The 23,434-nt window shown below is 45.1% G+C and overlaps 1 protein-coding gene and 1 pseudogene across 1 annotated transcript; both read right to left on the bottom strand.

The window, feature by feature from the left end:
• The window catches only part of LOC120298402, a 50,915-nt pseudogene extending 28,424 nt beyond the window's left edge, over window positions 1–22,491 (bottom strand).
• LOC120298397 (arylacetamide deacetylase-like 3) lies at window positions 21,954–23,382 on the bottom strand (the record flags this gene model as incomplete). Its single annotated transcript, XM_039322137.1, has 1 exon — window positions 21,954–23,382. A coding segment is annotated over one exon (775 nt), but the record flags the coding sequence as incomplete, so codon positions are not given.
• Between the last annotated feature and the right edge of the window lie 52 nt (window positions 23,383–23,434).

The following is a 23,434-nucleotide window of genomic DNA, read 5'->3' as shown; positions in this document are numbered from 1 at the left end:
ATCCCTGTGGTCACATGATCAAAATTAGGGCGCCTGGCAACTGATAGTTATGACAGCTGCAGTGTCTCAGGCTCATGTGATCCCATTTTGTGACCTTCTGACAAGCAAAGTCAGTGGGATTCAGTTAACAACTGTGGCATTTTATGTTAAGACATAAAATGGGGCACTTAACAACTGTCTCACAAAACAACAGAAAGTTTGGGCTCAGTTGTGATTGTAAGTCAAAGACTAGCTGTAATTCTGTAAACTACTCTGAAGTAACCCGCGGCATCCTTGTTGGTTCCTTATTGCTGTCAGTATTTCAGCACAGGGCTTTTCAGCTGGTGAAACGCGTACCACCTGTGGCAGGTGGTACGGGACCATCCTAGAAGTGGTAGTGGGGGGAGGGGAATGAGCTGAACTGGCGGCAGCACCGCACAAGCCTGAACGAGAGACGGCTGGAGCTGCAGGGCTGTCAGGGCTCAGCAGAAGCGCCAAGATCAGCCCTGGATTTCAGCTCTTTCCTTTGCGGGGAGGGGGCCAGGAGGAGGGAGGAGGCTTCCATGTTCCTCAAATCTGGGGCAAAGCAAAGCAACAGGAACCAGAAATTGTCAATCACCTGGCTGACAGTGGCTGCACTGCGCTGGAAGCGCAAGGCAGAGGTGCCCTGAAAACGGACCAGAGAGAAAGCAGAGCAGAAGGGAAATGTGAAAAAAAAAACCAAAACCCACCTCCAGACAGCCTTTTCCCCTCCTTTCTGAACACCCTGATGGTCCCCTGGGATGGGCGAGGGAGGCAGCAAGAGGAGAGGGGCGCCGCCTGCTACGGGGCTTCGATCTGTACTTCATCTTGGATAAGTAAGTGGCCGGGTGTCGCGGTGTCTGTGCAGGATGAGGCTGGGCTGCACGGGACGCTTTGTTCTGGGTAGGGTTGCAGCAGCCCTGGCAGTTTTTCAAAACTCCGCAGCAGTTTTGGAGAAAAAACGCCTGGCGGATGTCGCGTTCCTCTTTCCTCTGGAGAAGGTTGAAGGAAAAAGTTTGGCTCCTTCACTGGTTTCTCTTTTTTTGGGGGGGGAGTTTATTTATTTATTTATTTATTTTTAATATTTATATGCCGCCCAATCCCGAAGGACTCAGGGCAGAGTTTAGCAAAGAGCAGCTGTCAGCTTTAGCCTGTCTGATTAGACTTACAAAGGCCTGTTTCCAAAGGAAATCCCTCGCTCGGCTTCCCTCGTGGGATGCAATCCCCGCGGAGCAACCGTTTAAGACAGGGGAGGGCAACCTGGGCTCTTTTATGACTGGTGGACTTCAACTCCCAGAATTCCTGAGGCAGCCATGCTGAGGGGAAAGGGAGAGGTTTCCAAGCTGAGCCAGGCTGGCTCAGGAATTCTGGGAGTTGAAGTCCACGAGTCATCAAAGAGCCAAGGTTCCCCACTCCTGGTTTGAGATCTCTGAACTCCAGAGTTAATCTGAAACTTGCTCCATGGCTGTGATGGATCATTGATTCAATCAATAATTAGAAGTTAGCATCTAGATACCCATGAAAAAGAAATACCTTTGGGAAATATTAAACAGGCAGGAACAATAGGAAAAGAGGTAGAAAGCCTAGGCCCAGAAACCAACTATTACAAATACGAAAGGCTGCTCCAAAAGAAACATCCATTTCCCTCTCTTAGAAAAGTCAAGCCAAAAAACAAAAGTACCAGAGAAGAGTCTCTCTCTCTCTCTCTCTCTCTCTCTCTCTCTCTCTCTCTCTCTCTCTCTCTCTCTCTCTCTCTCTTTCTCTCTCCCCTCTCCTCTCCTCTCTCTTCCTCCCCCACCTGTGATAAGCACTAGCCTTGAACAAACCAAAAGAAAGCTGACAGGTTTGCCCTATCTCAGTGATGGCGAACCTTTTAGAGACCGAGTGCCCAAACTGCAACCCAAAACCCACTTATCCATCGTTGAGTGCCGGGTGGGTGTGGCCCATTGGCTGGGTGTGGCTGCGGTGGTAACGGAAGACTGGGTGGGACTAAAAAGTTCAATCAAGCAATTCCAACTTTGCAAGATCTTTTTTTTTCCTGCAAGAAGCTGAAATTGACTGAACCTTTTTTTTTTTTGCACATGGCAGCAGAGGCCTAAAGCGAAAAGGTTTTATAAAACCCAGCTGAAGGCCTAGGACTCGGGCGATAGAACGCATGCCCACAGAGAGGGCTCTGTGTGCCGCCTCTGGCACCCGTGCCATAGGTTCGCCACCACTGCCCTATATACACATAGAAACCAATAACAGGATTAACCCCAGACACACCAGCGCCTACAACAAGATTAACCTAGATACACAAAAACCTCATCAACAAGTTATTTCCTTCCCTGGGTCATAGGATTAATCAATCCTGCTGAAAGGGAAAAAAACCAAGCTAGGAAATTAAGAAGAACAAACTTCTTATAAATCTCATCAAAACTTAAAATAGGAAAAAGAGTATAAATTGTACCATGCATTTAGGTGATTTTTACTAGCTAGTCCAGAAGTCATTGCTGAATCACTTCTCTGTCTGGCTTCTGTAGTAAAATCCACTTTCTGGCAGTTTGCTTCGCTCAGTCTCAACTATTTTTATTTTTATTTATTTTGAGCCTATTTCAGTATTTTCCTCTTAAGTCTGAGTTACTCCCAGTTGCTTTGTTCTCCATTAATGAAATGCACATTCCCTCTCCTTTTTTTCTATTTTTGCTGCTTTTTCTGCAGCTGCAGGAATTGTATCCAGGGAGGAAATAAAATGCTTGCTCATGTTATTTGTCCTACAACTGACAGGATGCATTCTGTTTGCATAAGAGGTTTGGGGCTGTATTCTTAAATATTGTAACTTTGGACAGTCACTAAATGAACTGTTCTAAGTCTAGGACTAGACTTCGCCCAGCCTGGTTGGAAAAGCGCCCAGACGGGGAGAGAGAGCGAGAGAGAGAGCGAGAGAGAGAGAGCCAAGAGGGTGACAGCACTGGCAGAGCTTAATTCAGCTTCCTCCACAGAAAAGGCCGCGAAGCAGCGCAGCCTCCCTTAGGAGATGCTCGACAGAAACGAATCTGGCACTGCAACGGTCCCCAGTTCGAAGCTGTGCGGAGATGGATAGAGGAGCGGTGTCTAGGTTCCTATGACCATCGGAAATATGTGTTTTCCGATGGTCTTAGGCGACCCCTTTGAGAACCTCTGGTCTAGAGAGAGAGAGAGGTTATGGCAGTTGGCTTTTGTGCCTTCTGTGACACAAGTCAGCTTGAACTCACTTACCCGATGCATGCGATCACAGTGTCACTTTGCCGGGCAATGAAGTGGCACAGCCTTTCGTGGGATCCTGAAATATCACAAAGAATTGTTTGAATTGATGTTCAGATGAGAATGTCCCATTTCTCCCACCCCTAACTTGTATGTTTTTATCTGAGCACATGCATTTTTCCCCTTTGGTCCTTGGCATGCTGCAGAAGAATCAGGGTACCCCTTAGGCCAGGGATGGCGAACCCTTTAGAGACCGAGTGCCCAAACCACAATCCAAAACCGACTTATTCATCACAAAGTGCCAAGGCCGCATTGGGGGTAGGCGTAGCCCACTGGGTGGGTGTGGTTGCTGTGGTCATGGCAGATTGAGTGGGCATGGCTGGGGTGGGTGTGGCCATTTTGATGTTGCTTGTGGGGGGATGCCTGTGGGGGCTGGCAGAATTGGGGGAGATCCAGGGGGTCTCTGGTGGATGTGGCGTTGGCAGGAGGTTCGTCCTGAGGGGTGAGGCAGGGGTAGGGCGGGGGTGCCATTGCTGCAGGGCAAGGCGAGACAGGGGCGGCTGCTGCCTGATACCATCAGCCCCCGCACACAGGCCAGCGACGCATGGGGGCGTGCTCTACCACCTCTACTTGAGCTTGCTAGCCAGCTGCTTCACCTCCTTTGTGCTGGGTGGGGTTGCCGCTCTGGGTGCCAGCGGCGGCCTAATGGACCTATGCAAGCTGACGATGGCGGCAAGTGTGCCACAGAGAGGGCGCTAAGTGCCGCCTCTGGCACGCGTGCCATAGGTTCGCCATCACTGCCTTAAGCCAAACATTTGTCCGTCCTTCTTTCATATCAATCAAACAATTATTTGGAAAACCTACGGGGGCTTCCAAACAAGCCTGCTCCTCCGTGGATCCAGACAAGTCCTCGTCTGTTCTCTGGACTTGCTCTTTTGGGACAACAGACCATCACCGGCACTCTGTCAAAAAGCATTTCCTTGACAATCAAGTCAGATGGTTTCCTGGGATGTATTCCATTCCAAAGGAGCCTCCATATGAAAAATTCATGGCAGATGCCAAGTTTATCCAGAATCCTGGCCTGCACAGGGGAAAGACAAGAAAGAAACCAAAGAATAACACACAAAGGATCTGTTTAGATCAGCGGTTCTCAACCTATGGGTCGCGACCCCATTTGGGGTCGATCGTCCATTTTACGGGGGTCACCAAAGAAGGCGATCCGCCATTTTCCCCCCTCAGGGGGCGCCGCCGTGCATGCGCACCGCGCATGGGGGCGCCGCCGCACAGCGCATGGGGCGCCACCGCGCATGCGCGCTGCGCATGCACGGCACGTTTGTGTGATGGGGGTCGCCGTCACACAAACGTTGAGAACCACTGGTTTAGATGCTATCCAGAGTGAGTTCTAATAAAAGAGACTATTTGGAGCTCAGGGTTGAAAGGAGGGGTCCTTGGTGCTCTCTGAGCTTGCTTGTGCATCCTCAGGTACACCAAGTGTAGGACTGTGCCATTCAGGCAAACCAACTGAAAGCAAAGCTAGAGTCCAAAGGCAGAGACTTACCAGTGCGAAAAGAATTCTTACAAACAAATAGAGAAGGCGCAGTTTTCTCCCCTGGCTGATTCCTGGCGGGATATGCATGCCGATGATATTAAAGTAAAGGATCCACCCGAGGAATAACAACGTGATTGAAATGCAAAAGTAAAATACCAACATCCACAGGGTTTGGCCCAATATCGTTTCCATGGTGGAAAGGTCCTGAGATCAGAGATGGGATTTCTTTTCCCCTATCTGGCCAAAGAAAATTGTCTTAAAGCTTAATTTGCTTTCTTCTTGGTCCGTGAGCTCTATATTGCCCTTAGTTCTTTTAACAATAGGTGACACGTACACCACGATGCCTTCTCTTATACCATTTCAACAGGTATGATCGGTCAACCGATCATTTTTTTTATTCACTATTTAACTGGACCAACAAGTTCTGAACAAACAGATCTCTTTCAAAAGTCTTTCTCTTGAGGGTTACATCATCCAAGATCGGTTGAGTTTACTTTATGATCACCCCACAGATTAAATGAGGAGGTTCATTTATCTGTATTCCTTAATTATGGCTTTCAGAGGCACACTGTAATCTGAGTGAGCTTCTGGGCACCACGTTCCCTGACACAGAAAAATGACTTTACACAGATTTTGAGATGACAACAGCCTCAACAAGGTTTAATGCCGAGTGGATTTTGCCATTTGAGTTGTAATTTGGTATTTTTGCTTCTGCTGGTCAGAGGCAGATCAGTTCAACTAAAATTGTCTAAAATCGCCGTCATAGCAGTGTTCCAATATCTCAGGGGCTGCCACAAAGAAAAGGGAGTCAAGCTATTCTCCAAAGTGCCTTAGGGCAGGACAAGAAGCAACGGATGGAAACTAACCAAGGAGAGAAGCAACCTACAACTAAGGAGAAACTTCTTGACAATTAGAACAATTAACCAGTGGAACAATCTGCCTCCCGATTGGACAATTATTTGTCTGAAATGGTATAGGGAAGCTTGGGGGGAGGGGAAAACAGGGCTACATGCATGCAGCTTGACTTGTACAAGTAGCGGGCTGGCACATACAGCTTGATTGTAAGTTGACCTGTATATGCCCATGCATGCAAGCCCACTTGCGCAAGCTGCACACACACAATGGCTGGCTGCTCACGTGGCTCGGTTGCGAATAGGCCACAGCCCAATAGTAGGCCACAGTCCAGGGACTGGGGACCCCAATATAGGGTTTCCTGCCTGAGCAGGGGGTTGGACTAGAAGACCTCCAAGGTCCCTTCCAATCCAGAGCCCTGAAATGCAGTTCTTTGCCCTTCCTTAATAATGGGACATTTGTAGATGGGGAAATTGCAACAATCACTATCGGTTTGTTTTATGTTTGCAAGGTTGAGGTATTAAGCAAAGACACATGGTGAACAAACAAGCTTCTTTATTGATCTCTTCTTACAACCAGCAACAGCAAAATGGCACGCAGGCCATTTATAGAGTCCTGAACCCAGACAGTGTCAGCCAATAGGAAGCTGGCTGTTTTCGTGCCTTGCGCATGCGTGCAAGGCTGGCGACAGCCAGTCTGGTCCCAGGCAGCTTTTGGTCTGCCCGGGACCATTTGCAACATTGCTGAGCCTGCTGAATGCTTCAGCAGGCTCAGGACACAACAGGTAGAATCTCTGTAATTAAGATGAAAGTGTAAGAACGTCCTGGTAGTGCTTCACAAAAGCCAAGAAACAGGAATGTTGAACAGTCAACAAGTTTAATGCACTGTGTTGACATAAAGTTAGCACTGGAAGCTAACTTCCAGTGAACCTGCTTCCAGTGCCTTAAATACAGCCACCTACCACGCCCAGAGCGCACCCCCCAATTACCACCCGTGACCATACTCCACCCTCGCCTAGCCCAACCCCAGTTGATAACCCACACCCCACCAATAACCTAATTAACAATGCTGCGCTCTCCTGCCCCAGTCCACGCCCCACACATAGAAGTGAAATGAACAAAGCCGGAAACACTCTGCTTTACCGTCCAGTCCTCTGCTCCAACGTCCACTAATGACAGACCCAGCGACACTTGGAAGTCCAATAAACATAAGTACGATGCAGCCTCCCCTCCGTTCGCCACGTTTCGTCCGTGCTGTTGTTACTAGTCATCTAAGTATATCAATTACTAGCCATCCTAGCTGGTCACATGGGCTCATCAGCTGCCGCTCTAGGAATCCCGGTTTCCCATCTCGGTGGTTGCAATAGCAGTGCGAAACACGGAGCTGCTGCTCTAGGAATCCCGGTTGCCCATCTCGGTGGTTGCAATGGCGGCGCGAAACGCGGACCCGCCGGATCAGCTGTTGGGGCCTCTCCAATGTTGCCATTGTGTGAGCCGGTAACGGGGCCACTGGAGGGTGGGTGGTGCGCTGGGTCTGATATTCGGCCCCCCTCACCACATGTCCCCCTGGAAGAAAGCATACTAAGATGAGTAAGGCCTTTTGTCATGCACATGAAGAGTTATTCGGCCCCTCCCCAGGTTTGCGTGGAAATTTCCTATGGTATCTACGAATCAGGTCGGGAGCAAAGACATCCCCCTTCCACACCCAGGAGGCATCGGACAGGGGATATCCCTTCCATAAGATTAGATAATAAAGTTTACCCCCCTTCACCTGCGAATCCAGGATATCTTGTACTTCATACCGCCCTGGGGTGATGGGCCCTGGGGTTTGTTCTTGGGGTTTCTCCCTTACAGGTTTCAACAAGCTTACGTGAAAGACTGGATGCACCTTATCATGCAAACTCGGTAAATGAAGCTTCACCGTCACCGGATTAATAATCTGGACTATGCGGAAGGGTCCGATGTACTTTGGTGCTAGTTTTTTGCACGGCACCTGCAACTTTATATATTTAGTCGATAAATACACTAGATCCCCCACCCAAAACTGAACCTGTAAGCTACGAGTTTTATCCGCCTGGTGTTTAGTTGCTTGTTCTGCTTTTATCAGGGCCTTTTTCACTGTACCCCATACCTCACCTACGTGGTTAAACCATTCATTGGGGTGACGAGGCTGGGATTCCTGGGACCCACACTCTGGCATCGGGACAAAGTCGCGTCCATACACCACCTGAAATGGTGTGAGGCCGGTGCTCTTATGTACTGCGTTATTATATGCGACTTCCGCTAATGGCACCAATTCCACCCAATTCGACTGTTGATAGGATACGTAGCTCCTCAGATATCGCTCGACAGCAGCATTGGCCCACTCCACTGCCCCGTTGGTACTGGGATGATACGCAGAGCTGAGACCTTGAGCAGTACCAATGAATCGAAGGAACTGACGCCAGAATTGAGCCGTAAATTGTATGCCACGGTCCGAAATAATTTGACGAGGTGCCCCATGCAAACGATAAATATGTGTTAAAAACATTCTGGCCAGTCTTCTTGCCAACGGCAATCCCTTACAGGGTATGAAATGGGCTTGTTTTGAAAACAAGTCAACCACTGTCCATATAATGGTATAACCCTGTACCTCCGGTAAGTCAACTATAAAATCCATTCCAATGTCCTGCCATGGCTGATTTGGATCAGATACTGGTTGTAACAGTCCCACTGGTTTTTTGGGTACTACCTTTGATTGTGCACAGATGTGACAGCCCTTCACATAAGTTTCAATGTCTCTTCTCATTCCAGGCCACCAAAATTGACGTCTGGCTAGGTGTAACGTCTTCAGGAAACCGAAATGGCCGGCTAATTTAGCATCATGACAACGGTGATAAACGCAATCTCGTAATCCCTGGGGAATATATAGTCTATTGCCATACCATGCTAAACCATTCCGGTTTGTAAGTAACCCGGGATTATTCAACAACCAAGGATCTTGTAATAAAGCTGTTCTCACCTCATCCTCAAACAATGTCATTTTCGAGCAGGAATCTACATGCAGATCTCCGACGCTATAAGGGGGCATAATGGCCTGGACCACCTCCTCCCTCGTACTATCATATTGCGGTAGGCGAGAGAGGGCATCCGCTAGGAAATTTCTCCCCCCTGGAACGACTTTAAGTTGGAATCGGAAACGTTGGAAATATTGCACCCAACGCACGTGTTTAGGAGACAACCGCCCAGGCGTTTGTAGAACTGCTAGATTCTGGTGGTCTGTCCACACTTCAAAGAGATGTTGTGCCCACTCCAGTAAATGGCGCCAGGTGGATAAGGCCCATCTAACTTACTGCAAGAACGTCCTGGTAGTGCTTCACAAAAGCCAAGAAACAGGAACATTGAACAATCAACAAGTTTAATGCACTGTGTTGACATTAAGTTAGCACTGGAAGTAACCTCCTTCCAGTGCCTTAAATACAGCCACCTACCACGCCCAGAGCACACACCCCAATTACCACCCATGACCATACTCCACCCTCGCCTAGCCCAACCCCAGTTGATAACCCACACCCCACCAATAACTTAATTAACAATGCTGTGCTCTCCTGCCCCAGTCCACGCCCCACACATAGAAGTGAAATGAACAAAGCCGGCAACACTCTGCTTTACCGTCCAGTCCTCTGCTCCAACGTCCACTAATGACAGACCCAGCGACACTTGGAAGTCCAAAAAACATAAGTACGAAGAAGCCTCCCCTCCGTTCACCGCGTTTCGTCTGTGCTGTTGTTACTAGCCATCTAAGTATATCAATTACTAGCCATCCTAGCTAGTCACATGGGCTCATCAGCTGCCGCTCTAGGAATCCCGGTTTCCCATCTCGGTGGTTGCAATAGCAGTGCGAAACACGGAGCTGCCACTCTAGGAATCCCGGTTGCCCATCTCCGTGGTTGCAATGGCGGCGCGAAACGCGGACCCACCGGATCAGCTGTTGGGGCCTCTCCAATGTTGCCATTGTGTGAGCCGGTAACGGGGCTACTGGAGGGTGGGTGGTGCGCTGGGTCTGACAGAAAGTTTTACCAACAATGCTTTTTTTGTTTCAGATTCCAGAGTCCAGCTAGACATAACAACACTAAAACGTAGCGTGAGAATCAAGGTTATTGAGCCAGAGCTGATAAAGAATTGGCAGGCTGGAGAGCTGGAGAAGAACCCCACACTTCAAGCTAATTGGGGAATGTGATTTATGACTGTTAATTGGAGGAGGGAGGGAATTGTGCTTTGATACTATGTGCCGGGGGGGGGGGAATTCAGTTTTTGGCTTCGATTATGTAAGTGCCGGTATTATGCTACTCGAATAAAAGATCCTTTAAGGTAAACAATGCCTCAAAGTTCTTTTGAAGAGTGTCATCTGTCGGAACCATGACAGGGGGTGTAAATCAGACGTAAGTTACTTTTTTCAGTGCTGTTGTAACTTTGAACGGTCACTAAGCAAACTGCTGTAAGTCGGGGAATACCTATATACGCAAATAGAAATTCATAAAGTGGAAAGGTGATTGGGGAAGAAGGAAGGGAAGAAAAAAAGAGCTGGGAATGCTGATGGTGGCCCTCGGGGAGGGGGCTGAGCTGTGCCCTGGGGAGGATCATGGTTTCCTTGCCCCCCCCACCTTTGGAAGCTACTCTGGCATTCTCTTGTGTCTTCTCTGGTTGCCACACCTGTTGCAAGATGGCCTGTGGGAGAGAACTGGAGAGTCCAATCTCGGCATTCTTCAAATCAGCAGGCAGAGAAGAGCAGTCACAACAGTGGTGACAGGGCCCCAGCAAAGTCAGTGAAAGCATTGCCTGCAGGAGTGCAAGCTGGCCACATGGATTTACAGAAGACAATAACGGAAGAGATCTTGGAGGTCTTCTAGTCCAACCCTCTATAGAAACAAGGGGCCCTATAACATTCCTGACAAATGGTTGTCCAATCTCTTCTTGAAAACCTCCAGTGATGGAGCACTCCCATTAAACTTCTGGAAGCAAGCTATTCCATTGATTAATTTGTTCTGACTTTCAGGAAATTTCTCCTTAGTTCTAGGTTGCTTCTCTGCTTGTTAGTTTCTATCCATTGCTTCTTGTCCTGCCTTCTGGTGCTTTGGAAAATAGGTTTACCCCCTCTTCTTTGTGGCAGCCCCTCAAATAATGGAACACTGTCTCAAGGATGAAACTTTGACAGCTATGTTCCTCTGCATTTCAACTTGCCTTTAGAGTAAGGGGGGAGGGAGTCTTACTTTCCAGTGGATTAGATGGGAAAATGAAATTTGTACAATTCCGCTGAAGACTGTGAGAACCTGAAACCTTTTCAAGGACACCAGAACAGGTGTGGATTTGAAGCAGACAGTTCCCATAACAAACACAACTTGTTTATACGGACTACGTAAGACATTGGGGGTTTGGCTGGGAAAATTATTGTTTAAGTCTATGAATTGGTGTTAGAACCTCAGAGTTAGTTTTGTTTCAGCAAAATCAATCAACTTAATAAACAGTAAGATTTTTGGAAACAGAATGAAGCTGGAGCTTTATTTGGATTCTCGAGCTGGCTGTTGACACACTGCTATCATGTCACCCCTAGTCCTTATTTTCATTAAACTAGACATACCCAATTCCTGCAACTGTTCTTCATATGTTTTAACCTCCAGTCCCCTAATCATCTTTGTTGCTCTTCTCTGCACTCTTTCTAGAATCTCAACGTCTTTTTTGTACCGTGGCAACCAAAACTGGATGCAGTATTCCAAGTGTGGTCTTACCAAGGCATTGTAAACCCTTATTAACACTTCACATGATATTGATTCTATCCCTCTATTAAGGCAGCCTAGAATTGTGTTGGCTTGGTTGGCGGCTGCAGCACACTGCTGGCTCATATTTAAATGATTGTCCACCAGGACAATCCCTCTCACAGTTAGTACTATTGAGCCAAGTACCACTAAATGTTAGCTTTCAAGTGCCACTAAATCATTTGCAGGATTTGGTGGAAAGACTAACATGGCCATCCCTGTGTTAAGTATTTGGGGAGACTCTTCTGGAAGCTTCCCGTCGGTGTGCACCCTTTGATGCAAAGTCAGGTTTGTGCTCTGGCTGAAGCTTTTCCCACACTCGGAGCAGGTGTAGGGTTTCTCCCCGGTGTGGGTTCTCTTATGTCTAATAAGGCTGGACTGATCCCGAAAGCTCTTCCCACAGTCCTTGCAGCCGTACGGCTTCTCCCCCGTGTGCATCCGCTGATGCGCATTGAGGCTGCCCCTATGACTGAAACTCTTCCCACACTCGTAACATTTGTATGGCCTCTCCCCCGTGTGAACCCTTTGGTGCTGAATGAGACTCGGTTTGTCAGAAAAAGTCTTGTTGCAATCGGCGCACTGATGCGGCTTCTCTCCTTTGTGGATCTTCTGATGCCTCACGAAGTTGGTGCTCTTGTTGAAACTTTTCCCGCATTCCGAGCACTGGTACGGCTTCTCCCCTGTGTGGATAATTTGATGGGAGGCGAGGTGGGCGCTCTGAACGAAGCTCTTCCCACACTCTAAACACGTATACGGCTTTTCTCCGGTGTGGATGATCTGGTGGGACATCAGATGGGCGCTGCGACTGAAGGACTTCCCGCATTCCAAGCATTTATACAACTTCTCCACTTTAGGGATTCTCGGCGGTGTCAGCAGGTTGGATGGACCATGAAAGCTTTTGCTGAAATCGGAGGGTTGATGTTGTCCATCAGCATGGACAGCCTGATACGATGGAGGAATAAAGGAACTAGAAACTTCTCTTGGTTTTCCAGAAATGCATATGAACTCTCTTCTTTATAAAGTATTTCCCTGTCTCTGGTGTTCTTCCCCAAAATACTTTTCTGGGATTCAATCTCGGCAGATATTTCCCAGGGATCACTGAGACATCCATTTCTTTCCTCTCCTTCCTGGTTTTTTTTTTTTTTTTTTTTGCTGCAGTGAGATTTGATGGAACTCTCCAACGGAACAAGGAAGGGGTTTATCGATCCATTCTTCTTGTTGGCTTCCTTCTTGGTGTGAGGGTTGAATTCGGTTCCAGACTTTCTCTTCAAAGGGTTCCTGCTCAGTTTCTTCAGAGAAATTCCCACATAGTTGCCCCTCTGTTACACTTTTCCATTCAGATCCTGTTGGAATTAAGATTGGGAGATGGTTAGAGCTCACACCAAACTATTTAGAAGTAGACTCTCTGAGAATATTTGGGGTTCCCCATTAAATAACAATAATGAGGGAAAAAAGTTCTGGATAATGGATGTCCATGGAGGTTTTCAGTCATCCAGGTCACGGTTGTCCCAAAGGTGCTTTTTCAAGAGGCAACTGGACTTTGTTGTGAAAGTCCAGCTGCCTCTTGAAAAATCACCTTTGGGGCTTCTGGAAGGTGGGCGTGGCAAAACCAGGAGACAGCAGACGACAAGAGAAAGAACTGGATTAGATGGAGAAATGAAATTTCTACAATTCCGCTAAAGACTGTGAGAACATGAAACCTTTTCTTTTTTTTATTGAAAAGTTTTATAAAAATTACAGTATACACCCCAAAGCCCACCCACCCGAACCCCCCCTCTCCCTCCCCCACTTCCCAGAGCTGAGTACAGGGTTGGAGGGATGGGATTTACTTTTTGGATGGCATGCCTATTTAATTTATAATAAAAAGGTTGATAGGGTCTTTAGATCTCATATCTTAAGAATTTCTTTACTTTGGGTTTGGAAGAAATACTATAGAAGTGATTCAAGAATTCCATTATGGGCTATTCCATGGCATGCAATAGAAGGAATAAGGAGAGGAGTTAAGATGGATATTACTTCTTATACACAATTACTTAAGTGGGATGGTAAAAATTGGCAATTAAAATCTATGGATGAATTAGTACAAGAAAATATTATTTATTCATGGTTTCAGTATAGACAATTATTGGAAAGGTGGAAGATAGATTATAAGGTGGGCTTGCTTAGAGAGGATGAGACTTTGTTAAAACAAATTAGAGATCAAAGTCAAACCCATATTAAAAGAATTGATGGTGTCTTGGTGGAACTGGACTCAGAAGCAGAGCTAGTTAAAGATTGTATGGTTAAGTGGGCACAAAATTTTGATGAACCAATTTTATTAGATACTTGGGAGATTATTTGGGTGAGGAATGTTAAATTCACGCAAGCCCAAAACTTACGGGAAAACTTTTATAAAATGTTTTATAGATGGCACCTTGATCCACAAAAAATGTCTCGTATGTATCCAAACCTGCAGCCTAAATGTTGGAGATGTGGTTGCTTATCATATTTGGTGGTCATGTAAAAGTATTAAAGCTTTTTGGATTAAGATATGGTGGAATATTCAAAGAATTTTTAAAAGAAGGATAAAATTTACTCCACAATTGTTTTTGTTGGGTATTGTTTCTGATTGTGATGATAAAGAGATTATTTTAATGTTAAATTTAATTACTGCGGCTAGGTTGTTAATAGGGCAATATTGGAAGAAGGAATTTTTGCCTACTTTGCAAGAATGGTTTTTTAAAGTTTCCTACTTAGCGGAAATGGCAAAAATTTCGGCTTTCTTGAAAGATCAATCGCAAGAGAAGTATCTTTCGGTGTGGAAAAGATGGATAAATTTTATACAATATAAGTATGATATAAGAAAATATTATCTAGCTTTTGAATAATTTATATAAGTTTAAGATATTATTTAGAAGTGTAATTGTTATTATTCTTTAATTTTTTATTTTTTTTAATTTCTTTTTATTTTCTTTTTTGTTTTTCCTCTTTTTGTTTCTTATATATAATGGAGTTAAAGTATTTTACAATTTGTTTATTGTGTGTAATTATATTTGCTTAAGGTTTATTTGGGTTTAAAACTTTTTTTCTTTTAAGATCTAGTTAAGCCTGTATTCAGCTCTGGGAAGAACGGGGGAGGGTTTTGGGGTGGGTTGGGAGGGATTGGGGAAGGGGGTTTTTATTGTAAAATTAAAAAAAAAATTAATAAAAAATAGTAATAATAATTACTTACCAAACACGACGAGTTGTGTTTCTACCAAACAGTTCTACTTTGGTTTCATCTGACCATATGACATTCTCCCAATCCTCTTCTGGATCATCCAAATGCTCTCTAGCAAATTTCAGATGGGCCCGGACATGTACTGGCTTAAGCAGGGGAACACATCTGGCACTGCAGGATCTGAGTCCCTGGCGGCGTAGTGTGTTACTGATGGTTGTCTTTGTTACGTTGGTCGCAGCTCTCTTGCAGGTCATTCACTAGGCCCCCCCCGTGTGGTTCTGGGATTTTTGCTCACCGTTCTTGTGATCATGTTGACCCCACGGGGTGAGATCTTGTGTGAAGCCCCAGATCGAGGGAGATTATCAGTGGTCTTGTATGTCTTCCATTTTCTAATTATTGCTCCCACAGTTGATTTCTTCACACCAAGCTGCTTGCCTATTGCAGATTCAGTCTTCCCAGCCTGATGCAGGTCTACAATTTTGTTTCTGGTGTCCTTCGACAGCTCTTTGGTCTTCACCATAGTGGAGTTTGGAGTGTGACTGTTTGAGGTTGTGGACAGGTGTCTTTTATACTGATAACAAGTTCAAACAGGTGCCATTAATACAGGTAATGAGTGGAGGACAGAGGAGCCTCTTAAAGAAGAAGTTACAGGTCTGTGAGAGCCAGAAATCTTGCTTGTTTGTAGGTGACCACATACTTATTTTCCACCATAATTTGCAAATAAATTCTTTCCAAATCAGACAATGTGATTGTCTGGATTTGTTTTCTCATTTTGTCTCTCATAGTTGAGGTCTACCTATGATGACAATTACAGGCCTCTCTCATCTTTTTAAGTGGGAGAACTTGCACAATTGGTGGCTGACTAAATACCTTTTTGCCCCACTATAGAAACAGGAACTCTGATGAAATTACATTTAATTAATTAAATTAGTAATGAGATCCCTGAGGCTGATGCTGCGAAACTAAATACTGGATATCTGGCACAATTTTTGTAAAGAACAAACGAAGGTTTCCTCTTTCGGAAATATTCAGCCGGTTTCTTTCTTTGGTCATAATATGATTAACAGCACTAAAGCCTGATTCTACAAGATAGGAGGCAGGGGAAAGGTATCAATAAACTGAATATCATTTTCCACATATTTGGATATAAGGCAGGCATTTTTTTACTTTGCCATAGGTTTTCATATCCACCACTATCGAATTTATGTTTACTTTCTTCATCATATCTAATTTCTAACAGTTCTTCTTGGCAAGTTATATCAGCCTCTTCAATATTTGCGGTAAAAGGATTTTTCATCCAGTCATACACCTTCAATTTCAAAATATCTTCAAATCGTTTTTCCATGTCCAATTTAAGTTCGTTGAGGTGGCTACTGACTCTGTCAATATCCTCTGGAGTTACATCATCTTTTATAGATGATAATTCAGGAAACTGATGAAATTTTCTCTTCAATAGATTATAACGAAGTAGTTCAAGTTTGTCAATAAATAATGACACAATACTTTGGCAACCTATAAGAGTCTTATTAGCTCCTTGAAGCTGCAAATTGACATCATGAAACCTCTTGAAAATATCTGCCAAATAAAAGGCATCATTCTTTACTGTTTTTAACTGTTGACACAGATTGGTCTCATTATTACTTTCCAAAAATTGTATGACACTATCATATAATGCTAAAGATGTACCCTTTGACAGCCACCGAACTTCTGTGTGCAAAAGTAACGTAATAAAATCTTCATTATTGTCCTGGCAAAGTTGTCGAAACATTCTATCATTTTTTGGTTTGGATTTGATCTTGTTTATGGCTCGAATTATTATAGTTAATGATGAATGGAGAGTTGTACTTAGATGTTTTCCTACAAGATGTTGTCTGTGCACCACACAATGAATACATAAAACATTTGGCACTTCTTCCTTCAAATAAGCAACAAATCCACGATAACAACCTACCATTGATGGTGCTCCATCAGTAGCACGTGCAACAATATTATTCAAAGGAATATTATTTTTTGTAAAGTATGATTTCACAGTATTAAATATAGATAATCCTCTTGTATCTGTAATGAGATTTATTGCGAATAGCATTTCTTCTTGTTATGTATTGTTTTCATCAAAATAACATACATATGTCATCAATTAAGCATTATTATCTGCAGTGGTAGACTCGTCCAATTGCATAGAAAATGAAATATTTTGGAGAATACTTATCAGGTTTTTTTCAACATTAACTGCCATTTCATCAATTCGTCGCTTTACTGTGCTATCGCTTAGGGGCAACGTTTTTAAATTTTCAGGTATATCCTGATGCATTACTGTTGAAATAAATTCTTTTGTAGAGGGTATTATTACTGTTTCTCCAATATTATAGCTTTTACCACTTTTTGCAATTAATTGTGAAATGCAATAAGCGCAAATTAATCCATCTTCGTTCGCTGCAGAGTGTTTCTTAAATGATGCAACGATTGTTGAACGATTTTGAAATTTTTATATATTTCCTGAAAATATTCAATGGGCTTGTCCTTATCATTTGGATGCTTTGTAGAAAGATGTTCTCGCAATCGACTTGGCTTCATTGCCTCATTGGATAATGTTTTATGACACATAAATACATTGGGTGTTGTTTATTTACAACAGATTCTATGAAACCCATCTTCAGATACACTGGCAAATAGCCACAAGCGTATTTCTTTTTTTGAGACATGGCCTCTACCTTGGTCTTGAGGGAATGCTCAGTGGAGTTTGGTTTGCCCCGATCAGTGCCTGTCACAGTAGGATGAAGAGAGAGCCTGGTTCTTGTCAGAGATGCCTGAAACCTCTATGACTGAGGGCTCTGTGTGGCTCTCAAAATGGCAGCCGCGCCAAAATTAGCAGCCGCTTGTATTTTGGCCAGGCCTTCCCAGCCTTGAGGGGCCCTGAGGGGAAGCTTGTTGTTTGTTGTGCCTTTAATTTCCACCCCCCGGAGCCAAAAATGAGGCACTTGCGGTTTTATCTTGTTGCGCAGCCTCTGTTGTGATACGGATCGTCGAGGAAGTCGACTGGAGCCTCGCAACAACGGCGCGCCTCGGCGAGGCTCTCTGGCCTCCGAGAGCTCCGTGCGGGATTCCACAGCTGAGGCTAACACCCCGCGCCTTCTGGAAAGCTCTGTGAGCCGATCGGAGGGCTCGATGGTTCCGAAAATTTAAACGGCTCGATTGAACCCCTACCGCCCACCAGGAAAGCTGGAATGCCCACTAGTGGGAAGTAGGGACCAGGTTGACTACCACTGCCTTAATGCTATGTTTTTTGCTATTTCAGCTAGTTAGTAGTGGAAATATAAATTTCCAAGCCGGGAGTATTCTGAACCATATAGATCTATGTAACCTCATATAGCTCTATGTAACCCTAACTAGAGAGCATGTATCAGTATGTCAGTGGAAGGAGTTTCTAAAGGGCATTGGGAGACTTCCTGGACACAAGTCAGATTGGAATGTCTTTGTCTGAAAGAAGCATGGGCTATCAGATGTCACCCAATGAGCCTGCGCAGTTATAAAGATGGTATGGAAGAGAGCATCATCCTTTTACCTGTAGGAATCAACAAAAGATGTAATTTCCAGAAGTAACAACACAGCATGAATGCAAGTAATCTTTGTAATCTTTCTGATCAAAATATATTTCTTTTTGTTATGAAACCATTTCTACTGAGTTATCTATCTGACTTGATTTAAAGAAGGCGTTTTTAACTCACAGTCTGAATAGAGTATGTAGTGGGAGGGGGGTGAGCTGAAGCTGCAGCAGCACCAGAGAGGCCCGGGGAGAATCAGCTGGAGCTGCAGTGTTGCTGGGGCTCTGCTGAAGCCCTGGGATCGGCCCGTGTGGCTCCAGCTGATTGGGGCTTCCAACAGCCTCGGGGTGGCTGGCAGCTGCACGCAGTCTTCAGGGGAAGAGTCAGCTGGAGCTGTGAGGCTGCCGTGGCTTGGCAGGAACCCCAGAATCAGCACATGCAGCTCCAGTCAATGAGTGCTGTGTGAAAAAGCCAGCCAGGCAGTGAGTGAACGCATGGGGGAGAGGAGAATATAAAAAGGAGGGGTTTGGGTAGAAAGGAGGAGTGAGAGAGCAGAGAAGGCAATAGGGAGGAGAGATGTCGGTGGGACAAGCCTGAAGGAGAGAAGGGGATGGCATAAGTGAGGCTTCTGTGGAGGAAGCCTGAGGGAGAGAAGGAGTCAGCAACTGGCCCTTTGAGGGCAACCATAATGCTGATGAGGCCCTCAATGAAATTGAGTTTGACACCCTTGCTCTACATGAAACCTTTGGGAGTGGCCCTTTCCCCCCACCATGGGGCAAAGTCTCCTCCTCCTGGTGCCATCCTGTTGTCCCTCTTAAAAACAACTTTAGGGAATTCCAGGAGAGAAAGGCTGCTTGGCTTAAAGGAAACTCTTCTGCAAAGTCAAGTGCAGGTAGTCCTCAAGCTACAACAGTTCATTCAGTGACTGTTTGAAGTTATAACGTCATCCCCGCAGTCATGTGATCAAAATTTGGATGCTGCTGATGATAATGATAATGTTGGAAGGGACCTTGGAGGTCTTCTAGTCCAACTCTCTGCTCAGGCAGCAAACCTATATATGGGGTCCCCAACCCCCGGTCTGTGGACCGGTACCAGGCTGCAGCATGCCAGCAACTGGGCCACACAAACAAGCAACGGCCCATCCATGGGATGCAGGCAGCACACAAAACCACACACCCTCCAGTCCATGGAAAAACCTCTCTCCATGGAACCAGTCCCTGGTGCCCAAAAGATTGGGGACCTTTGCCTTATACCATTTCAGATAAATGGCTGTCCAGTCTCTTCTTAAAAACTTCCAGTGTTGGAGCATTCACAGCTTCTGGAGGCAGGTTGTTCCACTGATTAATTGTTCTAACTGTCAGGAAGTTTCTCCTTAGTTCCAGGTTGCTTCTCTCCTTGATTAGTTTCCATCCATGGTTTCTTGTCCAGCCTTCTGGTGCTTTGGAGAATAGACTGACTTCCTCTTCTCTCTGGAAACCCCTGAAATATTGGAACACTGCTATCATGTGACACCTAGTCCTTCTCTTCATTAAACTAGACAAGATATTTCTTTGGATGGTTCATATTTATGACAGTTGCAGTGTGCCGGAATCATGTGATTACCTCTTGTGAACTTCTAACAAGCAAAGTCAATGAGGAAACTAGATTCACAACGGTGTTACTAACTTAACAACTGCAGTGATTCATTTAACAAACACAGCAAGAGAGGTTGTAAAATGGGGCAAAATTCACTTAACAACTGTCTAACTGAGCAACAGAAATTTTGGGCTCAATTGCATTTGTAAGTCGAGGACTACCTGGGTTTTCACAGACCCATTCTGGCTTGTCCGATGAGGCAGTTGCTGTTTTGCCTAATTCAGGTTGAGGACGAATCTGGGGCTTGGTTCATCTTTCCTCTCCACATTTTCCTCTTCTTTTTTAAGATATTTAATTTAATAGCAGGAGCAGTGAAGGGTTGGACAATGAATCAGAACACACAGTTATAGCTGATTGGTTGAAGAGGGCTGGCTACTGTATGAGGCAATCTAAGCTTTGATTGGTTACCTTGAGTGAAAAGGGGGAGGTTCTTTGTTTCCCGCCTTTTTTCCTCTGAGTGCCCTCTATAATTTACCTCATAATACGTTGATTTACCTGATATGCTGCTGTTTGCCTGATTATCTTATTTACTATTAATATGTTTATTTATATAAAACTATATGTTTGTGTCAGCATCTCTGCCTCCATTTGGACACCGGCTGTGCAATTCCCTGACTTTTTCCCCTGCAGTCCCTGATCGCAGAGGAGCTGCGGACAGGGACACACAAACACACACACCGTTTCATGAGGGACTGACAATCTTCTGCCCACCAAAGGGGCTTGCTAGTTCGTGCCCTTCCAACACACACACAGACACGGACCCACATACCCCATTCTGTCAACATAGCCATGCCATTTACAACACCTCTGCGCCACCTTCCCCTTTTCTCTCCTTGCCCTTTGCGGTGGGCAGAAATGAATCTGAAATGAAATAGAAATGAAACAGACTGGGATTTGTTGCTTGAGTCTTTACTGAAGCTCAAAAGGTTTACATGAAGTCAGTTGTCACTATTCTAGAAGCTCAGCAACCGGGGACCACCTGCAGCTAAAGCAAAGGGGGAGCAAGGAAAGCGGATACAGGAAGAGTCGAGATGGAAGCGTCAACAAGGAGAGGTCCCTTAAGATCTTACTGCATCAGTCTTCTTGGAGAGAAACGCCTCTTCAGAGACAGAGGAGAGGAAGGCACGGTTCAAGGCAAGGTCCTGTTAGGAAACAGAACCTATGCCAATGGGTGAGGGGGAGGCTAGCACAATAGGCCTCCAGAGCTTTTGGGGGCTGATTCCCTTTTTTCGTTCATTTTTTGGTCTGCCTGTGGGAATAATGGTCTCCTGAAAGAGCTGCACTGGGTTTTCCATGACAAATGAAGGCACATATACATCTCCCAGGATAACGTTGCAAGATCCAATCTGAGTCGGTCACCAGGACCAGAGGTTTACTGTTCTGAGCATTCAAACCCTTGCCGAGCCCATCCTCATGAAACCTCTCTTTACTGGAATACAGGTAGTCCTTGACTTACAACACTTCGTTTAGTGACTGTTCAAAGTTACAGCGGCACTGAAAAAAGTGATTATAACCGTTTTTCACACTTAAGACCGCTGCAGTATCCCCAGAGTCACATGATCAAAATTCCGAAACTTGGCAACTGACTCATATTTATGATGGTTGCAGTGTCCTGGGGTCATGTAATTACTTTTTGCTGCCTTCTGTCAATGGGGAAGTCAGATTCACTTAACAACCGTGTTACTAATTTAACAACTATAGTGATTCACTTAGCAGCTGTGACAAGAAAGGTCGTAAAATGAGGCAAATTCACTTAGCAAATGTTTCACTTAGCAACAGAAATTTTGGGCTCAATTGTTATCGTTAGTCAAGGACTACCTATATGCACTTTGGGCTATTCTGTGAGTCGCAATTATGTGATGCCTTCCTATTGGTTCATTGGGATGTTGATGGCTGGTGATGGGCTTTTGTTTCCTTGTGCTGTCATGTTCAACATTCTCCATAAGTTTTGAGGTGGGCAGGCAAAGTTCATCAAAATATATCTATATCTTAATAGAAATGCTTGTTGCTGATAATAGTTAATAGATAATATTAAGTTTGGCTGTGCAATGTAACCTAAATCATATAATCTGTGTGTCATAATTATAGAGATGTGTTCATGCTATGTAGAAACCATTTTACAAGAAGTGTCAGTGTCAACTAAAAGTCACAGATGTTGTAAGATAGCACCCGTGCAGAAAGGTGTGGTAAGACAACCGTTTGTGTGAACTTCTCCTTTTACTTATGTAGCTTCAAGATATAAACTTCTCTGTTTTAGTGTGTCAAAGGTAGATAAGAGCCACCCTAAGGCTAAGGCGTGGGTGGTTAATGCTATAAGAACTACTCCCTGAGAATAGCTCAGGGTTCAGAATTTGTCATGTGAATGCTCTGAACCATTGTGCACAAATAAAGCCTGTTTTCTCCAACCCTTCGTGGTCTTGTCTTCTGATGTAAGTATCGTGGTTTTTTCCACAACAGTTTGATATTCCAAAGAACCACTGTCCTGACTATAGGGAGAAGGAGAGCGCAAAAGTTAGACGTCTGGCCACTCACCCAACTGTTCCTCTGTGCCACTTAGATTGTCATATGGGAAATTCTGTTTTTTGAGTAAGAGGGAAAACCACAGTTTCCTGCACAGCCTGACACCAGGCTACCTGAGTGGTGGGCTATGAACGAGCTGGAGAGGGCAAGGATGTGTCTCTTCAAAGGGTTGGTGGACCATCTTCAGGTCAGTTAAGCAGGACAGATGAATGAAATTATAGGGTATAACCTCTTCAGATCCAGATCTGTAAGGTAAGGGCTAGATGAACAAGGAAGAGGAACGAGGTTGTTTGATTTCTAGAATCGTTCTAGGAATTGGATTACACTATTCATACTCTTCCTCGTACTTGGAAACTGGATTGACCCCATATCTATCAGCAAGGTGATGCCATGGAATCCGTCCTTGAGGTGAAGCCAGGTGACAGGGACACCATTGTCTTCCAGCCTCTTCTTATAGAGCAAGCCATCATCTCGGAAAATGTCATATTCGCAGGTTAAAAGGAAAGTCTCTGGAAACTGCTGGATGACGGCGTCTTCTGCCAGGAGTGGGGAAAATATGGGGTCGAAAACTGTTTTGTATTTTTGGAAAAGATCTTCTGAAAATGGACCAGGTACAAACGGCACGTAACCCCGGCCTTTAAATTCCTCCGGAATATGTTCTGCACTGATCCATTTCTGATACTTTGCCATGAGTTCCTGCGGGACATGGGCATTGGCCATAATTTCATTGACCCCAGCACTGGTTCCTGAGAGATACATTGTGCCAAGACGAACAGCCTCTTTCTTGACTAAGGGGGGAATGGACGGGTTTTGCTGGTAAGAAGGTAAATTTACATCCAGGCATTGTAGGTAAGGATTGATTAGTATGTGGGCCTGGGGCTGTGGCAGGTCCTTTGTCATCAGAAGTTGCTGAGCAGTGCTGGCAACAAGTGTGCCTCCGCTGCTGTCGCCAGCCAGCACGATCCGTTTCGGGTCCACCCCGTAGTCCTGCGCATTCTTCAGAAAATGTGATACGGCAGTGTAGCAGCTGAGTTGTTGAGCTGGATAGGGGTGCTCTGGCGCCAAGGGGTATCTGAAGCAACAGTCAGTCAAAATACAATCTTAGAAATACACTGGCATTCCTA

This window comes from Crotalus tigris, unplaced genomic scaffold (assembly GCF_016545835.1).
Source record: "Crotalus tigris isolate CLP2741 ecotype Arizona unplaced genomic scaffold, ASM1654583v1 scf7180000023854.80815, whole genome shotgun sequence".
NCBI lineage: Eukaryota > Metazoa > Chordata > Lepidosauria > Squamata > Viperidae > Crotalus > Crotalus tigris.
This window is presented reverse-complemented; position numbering and strand designations above follow the sequence as displayed.